Genomic DNA, 22,087 nt, shown 5'->3' with positions numbered 1-22,087 from the left:
GCAGCCTTGCCACTAAGAATTTCATCAAAATATATTAACCACAATTTATTTAATGTGCCACATCTTCTCATTTCTATGGAGAGACGGACTTAAAGCTCAAATCCTGTGCTGCTTTAATGCTAGTGGGTCGGTTTTAACAATAATTGTCACACATTAGTATTATAACTGAGATTTGTTGTTATTGTTGACCGTTTCTTTTATTTTTACACATTTAGTAATATATTTTATTTCAATTATCAATTTTTAGTTCTGTATAATAAATAACATAAAAAGAAACTTACTTTGCTGTTGACTCTATTGAAGATTCCCACATTCATAAGATAAAGTGTACCTAACGGTATGAATACGTCACACAGGATTTTTAACTTTCTAACGTATCCGCGCTAAATTTATTTACCTACTTTTAAATGCAGTTTCTAATTATTAGTTTTTTTAAATGTATTATAAATTATTATAGGTATTTGCAAATAATACACTTGTGTCAAAAGTGACTTTGACAGCTTGATTCGATTTTTTTTTCTGGATTGGTTTACTTTTTACAAGGCAATGCACTTTTATCAATGACAATGGTAACTTCTGTGAATATTGCACTATTACGTCAATTGACTTTGACAGCTTAATTTGATTTGCTCTGGCTTTGGCTCGGGCAGGACATAAATTTTATACCCTGACAGGGGATATAATTAACGTGTCCCCCTGTTTAAGCACGGGAACGTGGAATAGGAGAAATGTATGCCCGTATATTTATTACACACTATAATATTCGGATATTATTTCCACTTGCGCGCTTCTGAAGATAGATAAATAGGCATATACTAAGCATCTTTATTTTCTGCCAAAGGGGAATATGGATTCTAAGGGGGATTTTGATTGTTGAGAATACCTAACCTCCACCATCATCAAAGGGCTGGTGGTGCGGCAGCAACTGAGACGTAACGTACGACGACGTACTAAAATTTGTCGTAATTGGATGAAAATGGGGATGAAATGTTTAAGATAATTGTGTATATTCAATCATTTTAATAAAATAAAATACCACACATACAAATATATTATCAGTCTGGTTACTCCCAATTCTTCAAAAACAAAACTTTTAGTCTGGTTATAATATATAAAGCTATAAAGGTCCCATACCCGAGATAAAATGATTACTGTTAATTCACATACTAAAAAGAATAAAGCGTAATTTAATTACATTTCCTAAAACACAATAATTATTTAGAATTCTGTTAATTACTTAGTTTCACTAATTATAATATTGGTAGTAACATAGTATTTTCCTTTAACGCAACATATTTATAAAAACAAGCAAGACAGCACAGCAATATAATATAGTTTTTTTTATTTTTTCTAACAATAACATTTTAACAATACTAGAAATCTTGAAGCAACTTGGTAGGTAGGTACTATACAGATACATAGACTTAAAAACACATACTTACAAACAATGCTTTTTTCTCACTTATTACTGCAACCTACATTGCACATTCAGATTCTGTGAGTTTAAAGCAATGTTTGTAAATTAAAACTAGTAACTTGCAAATACAGCTTGGAGCACTTTATTCACCATGATATAATTTTATTAGCAGTTCCCAACAACTTTGTCTGCATACAACTCTGATTTCATGACCCGCTGCACCAAAATTGCCTGCCTGCCTGTTAAATGAATGAAAGGTGTTCTTATTCTTTCACTTCTTCTTGGGGTAGTGAATAAACAGCACTTTAAATCCCAGTGTCAAATATACCAATACCAATCTTTCATAATCATCAGCTGTATGGAGATACTCTTTAGTTATCTCCATGACCATCAATGGTATTTTTAAGCTCTTCATATTTAAGTCTCCACATTGTCGCTTCTTCTTCTAATTCTTTTACCCGTGATTTCTGCTCCTCCAATGAGCTCTCAACCAATTCTAATTTGTTTTTAGTTGTTTTACACACCTCCAAAGTGTTCTCTTGTTCAGTGTTCAATGAGTTTACTGTTGTTTTATATTTTTTCACCTTGTCTTCAACTGCAATCATAAGCTTAGTAGTTTTGAGCTCCAGTTCATATTGATAAATTATCATTACTACCAATCTTCTAATTACGAACGCCAAGAAAATTGAGAAACTAGTAATGTAGAAATTACGCTGAGCTCTAAACAGCTTGACACTTCCCTTCAGATCGCTAGCCAAATGTACATGGCCTGCCACACTCGAATGCGAATATTTCATCATTTCTCTTATAGAATCAAATAAAAACAAGCACAAAACACCTGCCCAACCGTAGAAATAAATAGCGGTTTTCTCGTGGAATATTTGAAAAAATCGAGAACGGAAGAAATTGTACCATTTTTTGGCACTGAATAAAGGTACTAACATCAGTACTATGAGAAATATTTCAAAGTAGAGAAATCCGGCTATGAAAGTCCACTGTAACGACATATTGTGTTTATTAATTAATGATTTAGAATCAAGAGTAGGTATACAAAACCGGCTCCTTGTGCCGGTTTTGTTGGTCACGAACTGATTGCCGAATACCGAATGCCTATTTCATAAGTTCACAAAAAATGAAATCCCAAAATATTTTGCACAGCCAATGAAAACCCGGATAAGAAGAATTTGAATTTAGGTTCACTTTTTCGCATTCCACGGCTCACGCAGTTTCACTTATCAAAATATTTATAATTTGTAGCTTAGGCTCAGTGTTACTTTGTAAAATAGACCTAACTCAGCTACCAATAAGGCAGACACAATATCTATTTGAAATTTAACACGGGTGACGGAACCACGGAACCGTTTAGCCTGGGAGATAGTAGTGTTGCTATATTAAAATTTCAGAAAGGCGTTCAATCCACACTGACCTCTATTACACTATATCTATATATATAGTAATAAGTATATTATAGGTCAGCGGTAGATGTACGATTTGCACGAAGATTACTCAGTTTTGAATTTGAATTTTTGAATTTACGGAACGACGAAGGTACCAAAACCAAGGAAACAAGGCAGATTTAATGTTCCTATCGGGCAGGCCACTATACAAAAACAATGTGTGACAATATGGAATCATAAGAAAAATCTTTTAATAGGTTGTGATTTTTTTTCTACTTAACTGTTTAATTTGCACCTCTACGGGAAAGAAAGTATCTAGTAGTCATCTTGTCCTAATCCAAAGGTATGGAGGGTAGAGGTAAGGAGAGTCATCTTATATGGGAGAAAAGTTGACAAAGTGTCCAGTTTTTGCGCTAAATAACAGTTCAAAAATCCTCCACAATGGCGCTGGTGGATGCACAGGGTATGGTATGAATGTAGCAATCGTAGATGAATTGAAGTATGCCGAGTTAAAAAATTTAATGTCATTATCGACTAAAGTAGTTAAATATTGAGAACTTCAACAACTTACGTTGTACAAAATATTGTGGTGAATATAACCTTACTTCCTTGTATCTCCATACTTCCTTGTTTATTTTTCAAGCCTACTCTAACAATATTTATATTTGGCGCTTCTTTTAAGAGTTACCCTGATGCAAATGTGGCGCCATCCTAATTTAATACATTTTGACGACACTTTTTCATATACACAGATGACTCTCCTTACCTCTACCCTCCATATCCAAAGGTTACCTGGCAGAGATCGCTACCAAGCGATAAGGCCGCCTTTTGTATTCTACTTCTGTCTTTGTATTTCTATTGTTTTTTTTCATAACTTCATAGTGGTGTACAAATAAAGAGGTTAATAAATAAAGTATGACATTTAATATGATAGGTACCTAATGTATTCAAGATTGATAAAAAATTTCACCAACAAAGGGTTAGTATGGCATTTAAGTTTATTTATTAGAAAGCACTACTACAGGAAATATCAGTCGGATTTTAAGATCTTTTATTCCATTTTATATCGGGGCATATGTTTTATCAATAGCACAAGAAAGTTTGTAAGATAGACTTATCTAAAGTTGAGCGCGGACGATACAAACGGAGGTACATACAGAATTGGCTAGCCGAAAGTGGAAGTATTTCAGAGCCTACTTAAATTTTTCAGATTTTTAGACAAATTTTAATCTGACAATACAAGCAGTCGATTGTGTTGAGCAATGAGCATGTGACTGTCGTTAGCATGATTGCGACAATATGACGTTAGGGAACGCTTTCTGATTGACTGATACTATTCATGATTTTCTCCCTATTCGCTAAAATACGCAATCTAAGAGAGGCTGCAGGAGGATTCAGTGAATGACAATAATTGGCAACCATGAAAAATAATTTTATTATGTATATTGATTTAATTATTAACTGTTAAGTTTATTTATTTATTAACTGTGGCAATGTATCTAAAAGGTCTAAATCGTAAATGGACCGGTACCCGTACTCTGCACCATAGACATACATTTTATGCTCTGCTGAGGGCTGTGTGTTGCACTCTGCAGATTAAAAACAAAAGAACACGGCCTTAGGTTTGTTGTGCAATGTTAGAAAAATTAAAAGTTTACTTCAGTTAACATTAGTTTTACTTTTAGTAATGGCTAGTATAGAATTAGATATATGGCGTGGAGAATGGGGACTTGCGTCAATTGATCTGGAATGCCTTAAAGTTTTGGTAAGTGAGAGAAATATTCACGTAACCTATAGTAGTATTGACCGGCGTTTCTATATATTTTTAAAAATTAATGCAATAGTGCAAATTCTTGGGTGCCTTGACTAATTTGATGCCCTTTGTTTAATAGTAGGTTTGTTTAAATTTAGGGTAAATAAGAGCCTTGCCCCTCAGCTTCACCGACTTGAAAATGTAGCGGTATACACTACACTACAGTACTGTTACCTAATTATGTGATACCTATTTCTAAAAAAATTTAATAAAATTATGTGATACCTATTTCTAAAAAAATTTAATAAAATTATGTGATACCTATTTCTAAAAAAAATTTAATAAAATTTTGTAACACCTGCGCGCTCAGTCAGGCTGACCTTGGATATAGACCTGCTCTAGAATTCTCCACTGTGCTCTGTGTCTGGCTATTAGTAATATTTTCTGCATCATCCTCTAACCACATGGCCAATCCAGCGCTATTTTAGCCTCTTAATCTTTCAGGGGGCATCCGTTACTCCTGTGGCCCTCCTAATTTTCCTTAGATTCCACTTATCTTTGAGCTTAATATTCTTCTGCTTCGCTGCTGCTGAGCTTCTGTTGGTGCTTTGGTCAATCCCCTGGTTTGACGAAAGAAAGAAAAATGATTGTAAATGTTCATGTTTGAAAAGAGCAACTACTGAGTTTCTTGCCGGCTCTTCTTGGTAGAATCTGCTTTCTGAACCGGTGGTAGAGTCACTACAAACATACTTACTTGATGTTTCAAAAGTGCCTATAATGGCCTACATTTAAATGAATGAATTTAGTTCTTTTTTTTAATTTTTGACACCCATAAATCCCACCCACCCTCTATCCATATAAAGCTTGTTTAAACATTAAACCTCTTAAGGTTTTAAATATTAGAATTGATATAGCTGGAAAACTGCATTACCCAACAAACCTATATTGGCTAGGCAACCCTCATTAGTTAGCATTACGCACACCATCTGGTATTGAATCACTGTGGATGGATGTTAAAATTCCCAGTTGTGCTATAATTATATACTGAAGAGGATGATGATAATGATATTGGATAGAAGCAGGCTTTCCTGTGTTAAATATTACAATATGTAATGAATATTAAGCTTAATTTGCTATACTCCACAAAAAGCAGGAAGCAGCTGTTTGAAGTAATTAATAATATCTACAATCTTTATACTCCACACCAAACAGACTGCAATTGACTATATATATGCACATTTTGCTCATACATCATAAAAATAACATAACTTCTTGTGTTTTCAGACCTATATGAAATTTATTGGAGTTCCTGTTAAAGTACGTGAGGCTAGTAATCCATTTTTTACACCAAAAGGTACTTTGCCTGTTATGAGAGACGGACGGACTGTATTGACCAACTTTGAAGAAGTTGTAGCATATCTGAAGTCTTTGGTAAGAAAACTTTTCAGAAACCAATGGTCCATATTTTGGGTTTTCATTATTTCCAAGCCACATGAGACTGGAGAAACACTTCAAAAGATCTAATGAGATATTTGATGATGAGTAGGGTATATAGGCTACCATTATACCAAATTTATTTAAATCTGGTCAGTAGTTTTTACATGATGCCCGGACAGACAGACAAAAAGAAAAAAATGAAATAAAAATCAGTTTTGGACTCAGTATCGATTATAAAGCATCCCCCGGTCAAAATTTTCAAAATATATTGAATGTACAGAAATTTTCCAGTTACAGTTTTATTATAAATATAGATTTATAATTTATATCATTGGTTGGAAGAGATCACTATGTACAGATAAGGCCACCAAATTGTAAACTCGGTTTTGTTATTGCTTTCTGTTTTATGCACTTTTTGTGTGGCAATGAAACTATTTTCATTCATTCATTGTCTTTTTACAACTTTAACATACAACTAAGCACTGAAATCTTACTAACAAAACGGAGCACCACGAGACAAGTATTGTGCACCATTTTGTCACTCTGTCTATTAAAGATATGTTTTCAGCATTACAGCACAGATGTCCACTTGAACCAGAAGCAGGCAGCGGAAGCGAGCGCATTTACGCAATATTTAAGAGACAAACTGTATCCAGCTTACCAATATGCGTGGTGGGTTGATGAGAAGAACTATGGAGACATCACAAGACCTGCTTACGCTAAAGCCCTGCAAATACCATTTAATTTCTACTATCCCTCCAAGTATCAGAGTTCTGCCAAGGCGATGGTTGATGCGCTGTTTGGTGAACACACAGACTTGAAAGAAATTGAGAAAACTGTAAGTGGCACCTGTTATTTTTTTTTTATAATACTACATCATTATATTACACTACTAGTTAGCCCAATACTGCTACCTCACTTGGCAGTGATGATACAGTTTAAGATGGTAGCAGACTAACCTGTTAGGGGTAGGAAGCGATGATAGCCTTGTGGGTAAGGCATCGGCTTGCCTTTTCCGGAGACCTTGTTCGAGCCCCGGCACGAACCACCGACTTTTGGGAGTTAAGTGCGTTTTTAATTTAAGCAATTGAAATATCACTTGCTTTAAACGGTGAAGGAAAACATTGTGAGGAAACCTGCGTGCCTGAGCGTTCTCCATAATGGTTCTCGAACGGAAGGTTCCGGCCGACCAAGTGCGGATACAAGCCCAGAGAAAGAAGAAGAAGAAGAATGGTTCTCGAAGGTCTGTGTGATCTAGGGTTATTCAAGGGGCGGATAAACAAATTCCTTAAAAGCCGGCAACGCATCGGTGGCTCCTCTGGTGCTGCAGATGTTTATGGACGGCGGTGATCACTTACCATCAGGTGACCCACTTGCTCGTTTGCCCGCTATTAATATTAAAAAAAAAAGACTACCAATCCGATCTTTGGCAGCGTGGTAAGCTACAGCCTAAACCGGTCTTATTCTGAGTGGAGACTTCTGCCTAGTAGTGGGCCGGTAACAGTGGCGTGCACAGGGTCTTCGACCAAAGTATGCATAAGGCAGGAACAAGGCATAAAATGGAATAATTCCCCTCCAATACGAGTTATATAAAATAATTTGGGTATGCAGTGCTTCTATGCATATATGAAGTGAAAACCATCAATTTCCAGATTTACAGTGAAGCTGAAAAATGCCTTAAGACCCTCTCAGACAGATTGGGGGAGAGTGAATACTTCTTTGGCAACAGACCTTCCTCGTTCGACGCGATAGTGTTTGCGTACCTCGCGCCGCTGGTCAAGGCTCCCTTCTCCAACGCAACACTCGCTAATCACGTCAAAGGGATCGCCAACTTGAGTAGATTCGTCGCGCGCATCGGTCAGAAGAACTTCAGAAGTGTTACGGATGGTGAGACCAAAGTATATTAATATTGTTATGCGACTTACCCACTGAATCTTACAGTATAGAATACAAGGTACAGATGTAGCTTGTATTCTTTTTTTTTTTTTTTTTAGAAGTTAGACTTGACTGACAACACTTGACCTCTCCGCTTTCATTTCTTGCAAGACAGAATACTCACAGATATCCTTTAACAGTCCACTGCCGGCCGAATGGCGCAGTTTGCAGCGACCCTGCATTCTGAGCCCAAGGCCGTGGGTTCGATACCCACTACTGGAAAATGTTTGTGTGATGAGCATGAATGTTTTTCAGGGGCTGTGTGTTTATATGTATGTTCTAAGTATTTATGTATATTATTCATCAGTCATCTTAGTACCCATAACACAAGCTACGCTTACTTTGGGGCTAGATGGCGATGTGTGTATTTAAAAAAAAAAGGCCTCTTCCAACGGTTAAGAAGTTAAATCAATAATCATCATCATCAAATCAACCGATTGACGTCCATAGCTGGACATAGGTCTTTTTTAGGGCGTTCCAAACTCTACGATTCTGGGCCGCTTGTATCCAACGGCTCCCCGCCACTCTGAATAAGTAATGAGGTGCATAAACAATACTTATTTGAAAAATTAATTTATCTTATATAAAAATATAACAAAATTTAAAAAGAAGGTAGACTAACAATATATAGAAAAAAACTATTATAATATTAAAGATTACATGAATTATATAAAAGTCTGTGTATGAATTGCTCTAACTTAATGGCTACTAAATTTAATTTGACTGAGATGGTGATAGAAAAAAAAACCCTGGCTTAAAAAGGTACACTTTCTATCTGTGCAAAAAAAAAAACAATTTAGAGTCACGTTTTTGTCTTTAGATTCTGTTTTGTTTTTCCATTATGACGTAAAAGCATTTAGTTCATTACCATTTGCGACTCTAAAACTAGTGACATGAGGTCCATTTCACTTCATGAGACACCGAGTTTAATATGCGAAAACGAGTCGATGGCGAGCGAACAGATCTTGTACTAAGGCTTGTATCCTGATCTGACGTCACCACACGATTCGCGATTGATCATCTCCGATGTCAAAGTCAAAGTCAAAAATATCTTTATTCAAGTAGGCCCATAGGTGGCACTTTTGATGCGTACATAAGAATTACACGGTAGTAAGTGATGGCGATAACCACATTCGTAAACTTAAAACTAAAGCTACGAGGGTTCCAAACGCGTCCTGGTCTAAGAAGCCCACAACAAACTTAGTCGGGTGTTTTTTTTGTTATCACCATCTCACAATGTCATTTTAAATTATTAGAAGAGCAACCTGGTTAGAGCAGTAATTTACACCCAAGCTTTTTTATCGATTACGTAGTCCTTTATACTATAAAAGGACTTTTCTATAAGCTTACCTTTAATACAAACTTTGAACTTTTTAAGAGACATCTCCAAGATGTCAATTGGTAGTTTATTGTAGAATTGTATGCAATTTCCTTTAAACGAATTATGAATTATATGTAACCTAGTAATTGCACTGTAAGTTTATTCTTACTTCTAATGTTTAAATTATTGCAGTCACATTTTTTCTTAAATTTAGAAATGTTTTTATGAACGTACATTAAATTTTCAAATATGTACTGACTGGCACTGTCATTATATTAAAATCTTTAAATTTATCTCAACGAGGGTTGTATGTCCCCAGACTACAACCGCGTGGACTCGAAGAAGAAGTCGCAAGGCACGCAGTCGGAGCGAGAGGCGGCGCACTTCCCCCACCAGACACGCAACAAGCTGCTAGCGGCTGTGTTCGCCGCGCTCGCCATGACGGGCTATGCGGTCGCCAACGGCATGTTTCAGGTCAGTCCGCTCTCATAAATATATATATATATATATATATATATATAAATATATATATATATGCGGGGTTGTCATAACTTGTATGAATCTATAAACATAGCATGCTTGTATATAGTTTTAAGAGAGTTCATACATTATCTGCGAGATTTCCAATGGGGACAGCGGCCCTTTACTGCCACCTATGGTCATCGGTATTCCCATGCTTTAAGTCTTGAATAAAACTTTCTGAAATAGTTAACTTATTGCCAACAACTGCACGTTTCTCTCCGAAACCGGACCATCTTCAGGAGATGTTGACTTTACAATGAATAATTGTTAAGTAACGTGCGTAGAGGTTACTTCGCCGAAGATCTGTTCGGTGTGGAGTATGAGGATTGAAAAAATTATAAATTACTCCATGCAGATACTCCTGCTGTTCGCGGAATATAGCAAATGAAGCTTAATTTTCATAATTTAATATAGCAATTATTATTGGTGCGTTGCTATTCTTATTTAACATCTTGAATTTCATCTTTGAAAATATATCATTATGTTTACATGAGGTTATTTCAAGTTAAAAGCATGACCTATTTATTTAGAACTTAAAATATCCTTGTGTAAACATAACGAACACCAACAAAGCGACCTTATGCATGCTGACTGAGCTATGTATAGATATGGCCGTTTATGTATAATATTCGTTTGTTGTATATTTTTTTTTATGATTAATGAATGTCGCCAATTAAATTTCACATTTCATCAATAGCATTAGCCCAGCTTTTCCTCAAATAACGTTAAATTTTTTTTAACGTTACTTAATTTTTCTTCCGCCCACCCTTCACTCCCACGGGGTTGTATTCTTATTCATTCTCACCGGTCAAAATGGTTTGTCTGTTCAGGACCTGAAAGATTTCGAGCACTCGCAACATTACAACGACATGTTTGAGAATGAGGAAGACGACAACTGACACTGACGCGGCTCTCTCCGTCCGCGCTGTGTTCGACCGGCATCCACACTGCCGGCCATTTTGTTTTTATCACTATGAGCTAGTTATTAGCATGCGAAAGCTAGAATTAGTTTCTTGTTACCTGTCTAATATTCAAAAAAAATACTGTTGCGCAATGTGACCGCACACCTTAGGGCGTTTACGCTGCATTTTTATAATATTATGATTTTATTGCAAATACTGAAAATGACGATAAATTAAACATTTATAAGCTTTAAAATAGCAATGTGGTAATGGAGATAGTAAAATAAAAACCGCCAATGTCCGCCAAAAAGATCATAATTATTTTTTCAATTTTTTTTTAACATATATTCGATTTAAAAGTTATTAATCAATTGTTCACATTTAAGACAGGTAAGAAGAAATCTATATTTGACTCTGTCCTTTTAGTTAATTTACTCAATATAAACAATTTAAAAAAATTCCTAAAAAAAAAAAAAAATGCATTATGATACCTAAAAGATTTTGTAATGCATTTTTGTTCAATTCACAGATTATAAAAGACTCAAGTTTTTTACAATTTGTAAAGTGACCAAACGAGTGTAATTATACGTTTATAAATGTGAATGTAGTAGCATGTTTTCTAACTTGTCTTATAATGGAAAAAAAATTGCATTACTTTAAACTGGAAAGTATGTATTAATACTAGATTACGCATCAAGTAATCACTGCAATTTAAAAACAAGTAATGTACCATACGTGTTTCATACGAAGATTTTCACGAGAGAAAAGAAACTTTTAAATACGTTCAGGCCGGACCATATTTTGCTGTTTTTCCACTGTATGAAAATTTCGAAGGCCGCTCTCTAGAATTTGTTCGAAAGTGGTTATTCACTCGCAAAAATATTATCGTTCATTTAAGGAAATGCCTACTATTTTTAACAGCATAAAACCTCTTTGTTGGTAAAAAAAAGAATCTGTATCACCCGGCTAAATTCAAAATGGTCCATGTTCATACTTATAACTTGCAGGTACAAAGACAAACTAAAGATAATAAATCATAATCACAAATTAAACACAAGTACGGTCATTTTAAATAAAACACGCGTGTCTAATATCTTAGATTAGGAGTCTTATTTCGATGTAACAAGGTCCAAGTTACGAGCAAGTGTGATGAAAAAATATAAAATAACAAAAGAACGCGACTTTCTTAACAATTTGATAATATACTTTACACTAAATAGGAACAAAAATATTGTTTACATTATAAGACAAGTAAGAAAAAATTTACTTCTACGTGGAAGCGAATAATTCAGCGCTTCGTTATTTAACGTATGTTCAGTGGCGTGCATAGAGGGTATGCACAGGGTATGCAGATGATATAAAATGAACAAAATCTCCAGTATAACCTATAAAAAAAACTTTAGGATAGGCATTGTAAGACTTATAAAAATCCTACCCTCAAGAATTTATAACTCATACTAGAGATTTTATTTAATTTTTATATTATCCGCATACCCTTTGCATACCCTCTATGCACGCCACTGCATATGTTGCAATACCAAAAATACATACATGAAAATTAATAATCGGACATATTGAATGTAAAATCCTTTTATGATTTTACATTCAATATGACTTTGACGGCCGATTGGCGCAGTTTGCAGCGACCCTGCTTTCTGAGTCCAAGGCCGTGGGTTCGATTCCCACTACTGGAAAATGTTTGTGTGATGAGCATGAATGTTTTTCAGTGTCCGGGTGTTTATATGTATATTGCTATTATTTATGTATATTATTCATAAACATATTCATCAGTCATCTTAGTACCCATAACACAAGCTAAGCTTACTTTGGGGCTAGATGGCGATGTGTGTTGTCGTAGTATATTTATTTATTTGTTTTATTGTGTTCTTATTACCAACATTGAATCGAGTATTATCACCATCCTTATTCAGTCTGAAGAGCGAGGTTACCGGTGTAATAATAACATGCACCTACGGCTCAGGTTGATGGACAGAGGGCGCTTGCAGGACGTGTCCCTTACATGCCCCGCGAAGTGTTTCTTTGTGATCATCATGGTATCACCGTTGTATCCGATACCTAGTTCTGAATTTATTCGTTACACTATGCGTTTTGCTTTAAGAATCTACACACTAGCCAACTTGTCCACCATTTCCTAATTGAATCGGCAGCCGATATTTTGTGTATTTATTATTTCTTGTTGGAACGTGAACACAGTCAGTTTGGTAGTCTGTAGATGCTATGCATTTTTATCAGCTATATCAAGTTGTATTAGAGTAGACTGGAATTGGTTAGGTAAGGGTTTCAATATTTCGTAAAAACTTATTTTGCTTTCCAAAATATTGAATCCCAAGGCGGATTTGATTAGTTGTTTACATAAACTTTTATTACTCTGATAAAGTATTGTATAAATTGATTTCAATAGCGCTTTCTGAATGTAGAAAAAATTGGATGCATTGTGCCCAAAAACGGTACTTAAAGTTCTTATCAGTTTAACCCTTTTTATTATACATATAATGTATAATAAAAATATGCGTATAATGCACTGTTTGTTTGCTATCCTAAAGCAAAATATTACCGACAAGTACGAAGAGTTGTATAATGGCCAGTAATTCTTCAACGAGCTGATCGGACATATCGAGGGGTGACATTTCATTAAACGGCACGGCTAGCTAGAAGACATTTTCTACACGGGGCAAGGACAAAATGTATCTTTACCCACAGTTTTATACATCTTAACGAGCGTGAGTGCACGTATGACGTATCACGTATGTTATCAAACCCGCAGGGTGATTACGTAAATCTTGCGAAAAGTGACGTTTGCATACGTCGCTTTTCCATACGAAAAAGAAAAAAAAATAGTTGTCTGTAAAGTCGGCTTTCTGACGATAGTTGAACGTGACAACGTCGTAAGAAAATACTGATGGAATGGTTGCATTTTTCAAAAGAAAATTTTAATTTTATTTGTTTGATAGATATTATCGTTGCTATAAACAATTGACGCCACATTCACTTTTCACTGCACTTCATCCTTGCCGAAAACATGTAAATTGTATAGAAGCTGTCCACGCGGACGCATCGCTCACTCAAGTAGGAGAGAGTCAGATGTCGAACGCGGAGACCGACTGTGCCTCTTTGTCGCTCGTGCCGCGCTCTCGCTTGCACTTCAAGCCTTGAATGGAACGCCTCAGAGCGAGGTAACGCCGCAAAAGTCTTGTTTTTTCTTGCGTGCAGCCGGCTCCTTCGAATTATAAGACGTTGTCACGTCAAAAAATACAAAAGTGACGTTTGGCGGCAATGATCGCGAGAAATACGCCTCTGCGACAGGCCTGTGGTGAGATACGCAATCACCCTGCCGGGTAAACTTAGCCTTTAACATGTTCCCGTGTTTTGGCAGGTGGATAAGTCGATTGCATCCCTTGTCGGTGGATGACATTTTTGTTTCTAGCTAGCCATGCTTGGGGCACCTGATGTTAAGTGGTTACCGCCCCCCATGGGGATCTACGGCATTAGAGAAACTGTTACTGTTGTTGGTTTTGAATAACCACATTTTAAAACAAAAAAAAAACAGATAACAAATTATGTTTTACTATAGCGGGCTTGTATTGCTTTTTGTACCCGCTATACAGCGCTTATACAGCTCTTCGGACTAGCTGGGTTTAGTTCCTATAAATCCAAAAAGATGTAAACTATGTACATATACAACGTGTAAATGAAAACCGAAATAATACTTCACAGGCTTTAGAGGTATATTATGTACTGTCTCTGAGACATCTGTGAAACCGAAACGTTTTTGAGTGAATCACTGCGGCAGTTTTTACTGAAAGATATCAGATACGACCCTAACATCACATGCACAATTAAAATCATGTGACTCCTGTCGCATTATTAGTTACGCGTCGCATAGTGTAGGTACTATGCGCGGGTCTGTCTTTTATCTCCTATAGGGTTGTCAGAAGTAAACACTTAAAATTAATATGCTTCTTTCGATTTAATACTTTTACAGTCTTATGAAATATACTTATGCATCCTTAAACATTATTTCGTAATTCGGTTACACTTTGTATAATGCACCGATATTTTATTGCACTTTTATTTGTTTTTTTTTCTCCGTTATGGTCAAATGTTCAAGATGTTTTAATTATAGCAATTTGACTGGTTATTATGCATTTAAATATATTTTTATTTAAAGTTTGAATGTGAGTTGTGCCAATGTGCAGCATTTATATTTCCTAGTACAAATACAAAAATGAGAAAAAACTTCACTTATCAGATCAGTGGGCTTACTATCATCGTTTTAAGCAATCAAATACAGAATATGATACTATTATGAATAACCCCTACGATAACTCGAGAAATACTACCGACATCCGTATGACGAGATATTGTGGTAACTTTTATTTATTTAAAAGAAACTGTGAAAAACCCAATTGAAATCCATTTCTTTGTTATCTATAGTAATTTATGAGAAATTATTATGAAAAGGGTTTAACCGACATATTTGTTGTATCTCTGTAGGTAGAGGTTTTTATTATAATTCCCTTCTTGAATTTACTTCTTCCTAAAGTAGAATTCTTATTTGACACCCTTTTTTTCGACCTACACTATTTTTCTTCGAATTAACGTTTAGTTACCTGTATTCCTACTTGTTTTCCTCGTTCGGAGAACATTCATTACTAATGGTAGATTATAGTATCAACGGACGGACGGACGCCTTGACCTATATAAGCTTTTTCTTCGAGTCACGTGAGAAAGACTTGCGTGTGTAAAAATTGTTATCCGCGAATAGGCTTGGTTGTGCTTTAGCATAGATTAGGTTAGTTTTTGTTTCAATGACTGAGGTTTGATTTATTGATTGTTTTAACTTATTCGAGGCATGAATAAAAAATATTGTTCGTTGATGTGGTTTTGATTATTTTCTATACCTATCTTGTAGTTATTATTAGTAGTAGATTTTTTGTGACCAGATCAACCGGGGAAGTACTACCGACCAGCAGTATATTGCTGGGTTCCGGTCTGTAAGACGTTGCCGGTGTTATCGCACGTAGATGGCACTTAACACCTACGCCTCAGGTTAATGGACACAGGTCGGCACTTTGCAGGACAGGTTCCTCGCATATGCGAAGGTTTTTACACTATTTTTTTTCGAATGAGTAATCCATTACCGGCCTACTTCAAGGCACACGTCCATCAGAATGAGATAACCGACTACTTTAGACTCCGTAGACTTTACGAGCCTTTGAGAAAACATGACGGAAAACAATCAGGCATCCAGGTTTCTGCACGATGTTTTTCTTTACCGTTAAATTAAATGATGTTTTACAAAACAATTCGAAACGTAGGGATTCGCCTGTATTACATATCGGGGATCGAACTCTGTACTTTCTAAAGGGAACCCGTTTCCTTACCCGCTTATCTCTTTCCCAAAATGTCTCTGGAATTAAGCATCTATTTATTATGAAAGTGATTTTATGTCAATAAAAACTGGTAAAGTATTTTAACAGCGCCTCGCCGGTTTGAGCTGGCAGAGGACCCTTGTGGTGAACCGGTTCCGAATCGCGAAGAAGTATTTGAACAGGATCAATAAACTGAAGGAGAGGCAAACTATTGAGGGAGTTAAAACGTGAAGAAAGGTCGATAAAACCCTTGGTAAAATTGTAACGCTGCAAGATCTGGCACTCAATTTTTCCATTAAATACTGAATATGCAATGGGAATAGTTTATTTAGCTGTTTCACTTTTGTTAAAGCGGTGCCAATTTTGTTACACACCGATTTCTGAATTGAACTTAAAATATTGCTATCCTTTTTTACAAAGAACGTTGTGAAAGGATATCAATAATTAAAACCTGTCAATTAAGATTATAGTTTGTATTTAACAGAACTGGCACTATTAGAAATTTTAAATATATACTTGTTTATAATAGGAATTAAAGTACAAAAATAAATTATAAGGTAGATAAGCTTTTATATAAGTATAAGATAAGATGTTCAAAGTATTGTGTGATCCTGGAATTTCATTGAACGCGCGTTATCCTGTTTTATGGGTGCGAAATTTTTGATTAAAAAGCAGGAATGGTGTAGCGGTAAGCGGTGCGGTCTTATCAGTGAAAGATCCCGAGTTCCATTCCCGGTGGAGCAAATTTGGGAATTTATAAATTCATAATTTTCTCTGGTCTGATCTGGTATGAGGCCTCGGCTGTAGCTAATTATAGTTACTACATACAAATTATTAGGATTATTTGTTTATATAAATGGCATTCATCTTAACAGGTTAGCCCGCTTCCATCTTCAGACTGCATCATCAACACCAGGTGAGATTGCAGTTATGGGCTAACTGGTAGTGGAATAAAAAAATAAGTGGTATTGTTATGGGCTTTACGAATGATTTTCAAACATTCCTGGAGACACTAGTCTTAAATGCTCAAGTAGGTAGGCAATGCACGTGCAGATTGTAGGTACTTTTAACTTGTTCTATTGTTTAATAGCCTTACTAATAAACGTGGCATTACGTCGGAATACTTATTGAAACGGCTTTATGCTCCCACATTGAGAATGAGCTGTAAGTGTGGCAAACCACTGCAAACGTGTCCCGCCTTTACGTCATGTTTATTTGTAAAGCTCTTAGGGATTGGATTTAGTTCTATTGCACTAAATATCTGAGTTGCATCGAACTGAGCGTGAAGTTTGTACACTGACGATAGCTATCAGTTTCGATGCAGTTATGCCAACTGCAATTATGCTGTTTTATGTAATGTGATTATGTGTAGCTTGTGTAGACCTTTAGTTAAAAATATATAATTTTAATAAAACCATTATTATTTATTATATTTTTAACGTAGAAAAATGTTTTTTATTTTCTGATTTAAACTTGAAGCGTTTATATGACTACAAGATCCCTTTTTATTTAATACGAAGGCGAAGCATTTACGAAATTGTCTTAGTGGTTTCCGGAAGGGTATAACTGACTCGCTGGCAGGAGGCCAGAATACCCGGCACTTTGGAAGAGGTGTTACAAGTCCATGAGTTGAGGACTCGCATGAAGTGTTGCAGTACTGTTTATAGTCTATGGTTTTGAACTTACCATCAGGTAAGTTACCTGATTGGTCCATCAATTATTATTATAAAAAAATGTAGACTGCGATCAGTTGCGCTTTTATAAAACCTATAGATAGGTATTATGGCCGTGAAAAGAAAAATAACAAATTTCTAAGGTATCGTTTTATTTGTTTCATTTTGAACATTTCTGCAATTCGCGTTGTCAGGTACACTAAACAACAATAAAATACAGCCAAGGCGATTTTACATCTTTACAACTATTTCTAAAATAAAAACTGGGCTCGTGAATTTTCAGTTTTCAGTGTAGGCGAAGACGATAGACAAACCTCGTAGGTATATATCATTATATTGTTCGCAAAAAAATTATTAAATTACAAGAATTGCTATAAGTCTATTATATTTATCACAATACAATATGGATACATTTTACAAAAGGTTCATTTAAATACTTTTACAATTAAGTGGAGTCCACTAATCTGCAATGGGCCAGCGTGGTGGGCTACGGCCTTAACCCCTTCTCATTATGGGAGGAGACCCGTGCCCTGTAGAGGGCCGCTTATGGGTTGATATGATGGTGTTGTTGAATTCAACTTTAACATATTATGTATGTTAAGTTTTAACTTAATAATGATCATTTCAATTTAACAGCAAAATATTTAAAAAAAAACTTATAAATGTCGAATTCTTGTGTCCAGTCCACTGCTGGCAAAGGTTTCTCCACGATCTTCGTGCCCAGCGACTCTGCGACACATTTCTTTTCGTCCGTACCTCATGAGAGCTGCTTACGTTGATTTATTTAAGCATTTCAAAACTACCAAGTTGAGAAACTTAAATCTTCAATGTCCAAATGTGAACTTTCGTCCTACTAATAAATCTATCGTCTGCGCAAACACTTACAGGTACTCATCACGAAAGTTGAACTTTGCTGTAGATCTATACATTTATTATAAATCCAAGAGTACACACTCTTGGATTTATAATAATTGTTTGTTTGTTTGTCTTCTACCGTTATATGGTTCACCGTCGAACCGATCTTGATAAAATTTTGCACACATGTTGCATCCCGTAAATGGACTTAGAACGATATATATTCCGGAAAAGCTGTTGGTAAAAGTTACACACATAATAAAAAAAAGGCTTTGTTACCTATTCATGGATTGACCGCTCAACTGAGCGAAATTTTACATAAAAATTGTTTGCATCCTGGAGACCGACCATTGCAATCTGGGAAAATAAAAGGTGCTTGAGAGATTTGTAATACCCAAATTAAACGCGGACAAGGTCGACGGCATCAGCTTGTACTTTTATAATTTTGCAATTTCTTACAGTTTAGTAACGCACGTATTTACTTTAATGAAACCCCTTAATAAAATTTAGATGTTTTTTTACTGATATTATAATTTTATTGTACTGTGGTTAGGGTTGTAGATATGAGATAAATATCGATCTATCGTTTTGGGCCACATACTTAAAGTACATACATATCGATATATCTACTTTAAGAATATCATCAAGGACAAAACAAACGATCATCTTAAAACGTTTTTGTGGAGAAAGTTTTAAGGTGCAATATAAATCCCCGCGTCAACTTTCGTGACGAGTATTGTACTGTATATTGTGATTATAACATAGTGAACAGTCCATGAAAATGGCACATTATTCGTACCGCACATAACTGTACATGAAAGTTTGTAGAAATATTAATTACAAAGATGGTTTACAGTTCTTACGTGCTTAAACTAAACCAAAAACATTTGTTCAGATTTAAAATAAGTTTTGTAAATTCACTTTTTTATGTAAGTTATAAGAAGGTCTTCATCTTTTTGTGATGAGTTTTATTTAACAGTTATTGCTTATGGGCGACCAGTTTTATATGCAGAACCGTTAATTTGACAGCAACGATCGTCTGCAAACATGACAGATGACATCTGACAAACGTAACATAGGTTAAGTTTGTTTAAGAGCCTTGAACATAATTGAATTGAAGTTTGGTTTAGTCTAAACAGGCATCCGTGTATTATAACCGACATTTTTAAAACTACACAAATATTACAATAATTATTAATAATACAAGACTAAACTTTCGCACAATAAGTCAACAATTTTAAAACTTATGTATATTATTGGCAGGTTTCGTACGAATTTCTCTAAACTAAAGCAACTCGTAAGTTAATACAATGTTTTAATCGGTTGAATGAAATATCTAATGCAAGCAAATTATCGACTTCAATTGCTGAGCGGAAGAATGTAACAAGTAAATGACATCACCAGAACTTAAAGCAAAGCAAACTGGCGTTAGTTTCCAGTTCGCGTATCCAATAAAGGGCAAAACGACCAATCACAAAACGTGACGGAATCAAAAGACCTGCTATTGGTCGGAAGAATGAGTAAAAAGCGGAAGATCTGTTCTGATTCTCCTGCTTTTCGCGGAGTATAGCAAATGAAGGTAATATTCAGCGGAAGACGGACGTTGAATTGCATGCCACTGTAGACGCAGACCGCGCGGCTTAGTATATACTAAATAAATAATGTATATACTAAGACAACGCACACATCGCCATCTAGACCCAAAGTAAGCGTAGCTTGTGTTTTGGGTACTGAAATGACTGATGAATATTTTTATGAATAATATACATATAAACACCAAGACACTGAAAAACATTCATGCTTATCACACAAACATTTTCCAGTTGTGGGAATCGAACGCACGGCCTTGGACTCAGAAAGCAGGGTCGCTGCAAACTGCGCCAATCGGCCGTCAAAGTAAGGCTTTGGTGTAAGTTTTCAAGTAATGAAAACGTCACATGGCTCAGTGTAAATCTTCCCTTTTATATTCAAGGACAAACTTTATTATTTCAAAACTCAAATATAATGTGTGCATTATTGATAAGGCCGCGCTTAGCAATTTAAGTGGATAATAAATTAAATGGTTTTATTTTCTTTTCTGCCAATGAACATACATTAGATATAATTGGACGTAGTTAAAGAAATTAACTTAAGGTTGTAGTGGAGACTTATAAAGACCTTAAAGAGAAGGGCCAAAGAGAGAGTGAGACGGTTGAAAAGGGCTAAAAAGACATGAAGTTAAGAAGAAACAAAGGGAAAATGGTATAATCCACAGTAAGGCCTAGTACGGGGCACGGTTCTCCTCTCAGAATCGGACAGGTATAGTCCTTAGGCCATCATGAAGGATGCTGGACCTCCTTTTATTTGCTTGAATTAAAAACCCACATTACTCCGAAAAGTTAGAAGTGCGTGCCGGAGATCGAGAATCACACACAATAACATGGTGATATTATACAGTGCTTTTTCACGCTCCGACAAAAAAAACACTGCACTGCAAACTACTATTCCGACGTTATGCCACATTTATTTCTCAGACCCTAAATGTCTTAAAACTACTGCAACATAGATTGGGTCCTTTTCGTTTAACTACGTCCAATTGATATTTAAATATGAGGCCAAAGACTATTGGGAAAATAGATGGCAAATGAAATAGGTTCAGAGGCTGTGCTGTTTCATGCTTTCAATAATTCATTGACACAGCGAGAGTCATTTATGTGAATACGGGTGAATAAAATAGTGCAAAACGAAGACAATTAATATATTATCATTTATAATAAAATTAACAAATTATTTTCAGTAGATTAGCTGCCATACGTACAACAAACATATTATAATATGTGCAAGTAATATCTAGTTTTCATTTTGGTTTATTGTTATTGTTTAATCTGGTCCAACTTAATATACTCCCTTCATATTGTTGTTAATTAACAATACAAATAAACTTACTCTGTTTTGTCTAGAACTAAAGTCTTAAACCAAAAATATACAGAGAGTGGTAACAGAATAACACTTGAAGCTTTGCACGAGACATTTCCCTGCGGCGTTGACTACGCTGCAACAGAGCTGTAAATTGGATATCGTCGGCTAAACTATCCAATGTTTTATGTAGTACAGTCGTAAAAATATAATAGGCCCGTTTTGACATTTGTGCAAGACCATAGAATGTAACTTGGAACGAAACTGAAAGAAACAATAAAATAAAAATCAATTACATACAGTGTTTTAAAAAATACGTAAATTTTTTTGGGACATTAAATAATATGAAAGAATATATCGCGACAGTGGCGTGCACTGGGTTTCTTACCAGGGTATTCATACACCAGTAAAATTGCATAAAACGGCACAAATTCTCCTCCTATACGAGTTTTATATCAATGTTAGGGTATGCAGTGATTTTGAGCATGTATGGAGTGCACGCCACTGTATCGCGAGTATTCTTTTTGCGCTTACTTCACAGTAGCATGCAATTTATAATTGTTGCGAAACGTTCCGAAAACAGTTAC

General features: G+C 35.5%; 3 protein-coding genes across 6 annotated transcripts in view; 1 reads left to right on the top strand and 2 right to left on the bottom strand.

The window, feature by feature from the left end:
* Positions 1 to 439, bottom strand: part of LOC120632587 (ral GTPase-activating protein subunit beta) — a 34,638-nt gene extending 34,199 nt beyond the window's left edge. For all 3 annotated transcript variants that reach the window (XM_039902508.1, XM_039902509.1, XM_039902510.1), the window contains exon 1: positions 282 to 439. In XM_039902508.1, coding sequence (XP_039758442.1) covers positions 282 to 317 — 36 coding nt within the window. In that variant the 5' untranslated portion in view covers positions 318 to 439. The remainder of the gene's footprint in view (positions 1 to 281) is intronic.
* Positions 440 to 1,005: 566 nt separating this feature from the next.
* LOC120632793 (B-cell receptor-associated protein 31-like) lies at positions 1,006 to 2,779 on the bottom strand. Its single transcript, XM_039902801.1, has one exon. The coding sequence runs from the start codon at positions 2,422 to 2,424 to the stop codon at positions 1,789 to 1,791; it is 636 nt and encodes a 211-aa protein (XP_039758735.1). The 5' UTR covers positions 2,425 to 2,779; the 3' UTR covers positions 1,006 to 1,788.
* A 1,600-nt stretch (positions 2,780 to 4,379) lies between these two features.
* On the top strand, positions 4,380 to 16,596 carry LOC120632600 (metaxin-1). 2 transcript variants are annotated; one of them, XM_039902526.1, is made up of 6 exons: positions 4,380 to 4,579; positions 5,852 to 5,998; positions 6,573 to 6,842; positions 7,657 to 7,891; positions 9,580 to 9,734; positions 16,186 to 16,596. In XM_039902526.1, the coding sequence occupies exons 1-6, from the start codon at positions 4,502 to 4,504 to the stop codon at positions 16,306 to 16,308; spliced, it is 1,008 nt and encodes a 335-aa protein (XP_039758460.1). In that variant the 5' UTR covers positions 4,380 to 4,501; the 3' UTR covers positions 16,309 to 16,596. The 2 variants fall into 2 exon arrangements, with proteins under 2 accessions (XP_039758460.1, XP_039758461.1); XM_039902527.1 differs by lacking the exon at positions 16,186 to 16,596 and adding an exon at positions 10,613 to 12,051.
* The last annotated feature ends 5,491 nt before the right edge of the window (positions 16,597 to 22,087 follow it).

This window comes from Pararge aegeria, chromosome 20, assembly GCF_905163445.1.
Source record: "Pararge aegeria chromosome 20, ilParAegt1.1, whole genome shotgun sequence".
NCBI lineage: Eukaryota > Metazoa > Arthropoda > Insecta > Lepidoptera > Nymphalidae > Pararge > Pararge aegeria.
The sequence above is the reverse complement of the archived record's forward strand: the minus strand, read 5'-3'. Positions and strand labels throughout refer to the sequence as shown.

What these genes read in the sequence shown, in the direction of transcription:
- LOC120632600 (XM_039902526.1), top strand. Translation starts at nt 4,502, where the DNA reads ATGGCTAGTATAGAATTAGATATATGGCGTGGAGAATGGGGACTTGCG. An exon ending in TGGAATGCCTTAAAGTTTTG is followed by an intron (nt 4,580 to 5,851) that starts GTAAGTGAGAGA and finishes TTGTGTTTTCAG; the next exon opens with ACCTATATGAAATTTATTGG. An exon ending in CTTCAGAAGTGTTACGGATG is followed by an intron (nt 7,892 to 9,579) that starts GTGAGACCAAAG and finishes GTATGTCCCCAG; the next exon opens with ACTACAACCGCGTGGACTCG.
- LOC120632793 (XM_039902801.1), bottom strand. Translation starts at nt 2,424, where the DNA reads ATGTCGTTACAGTGGACTTTCATAGCCGGATTTCTCTACTTTGAAATA.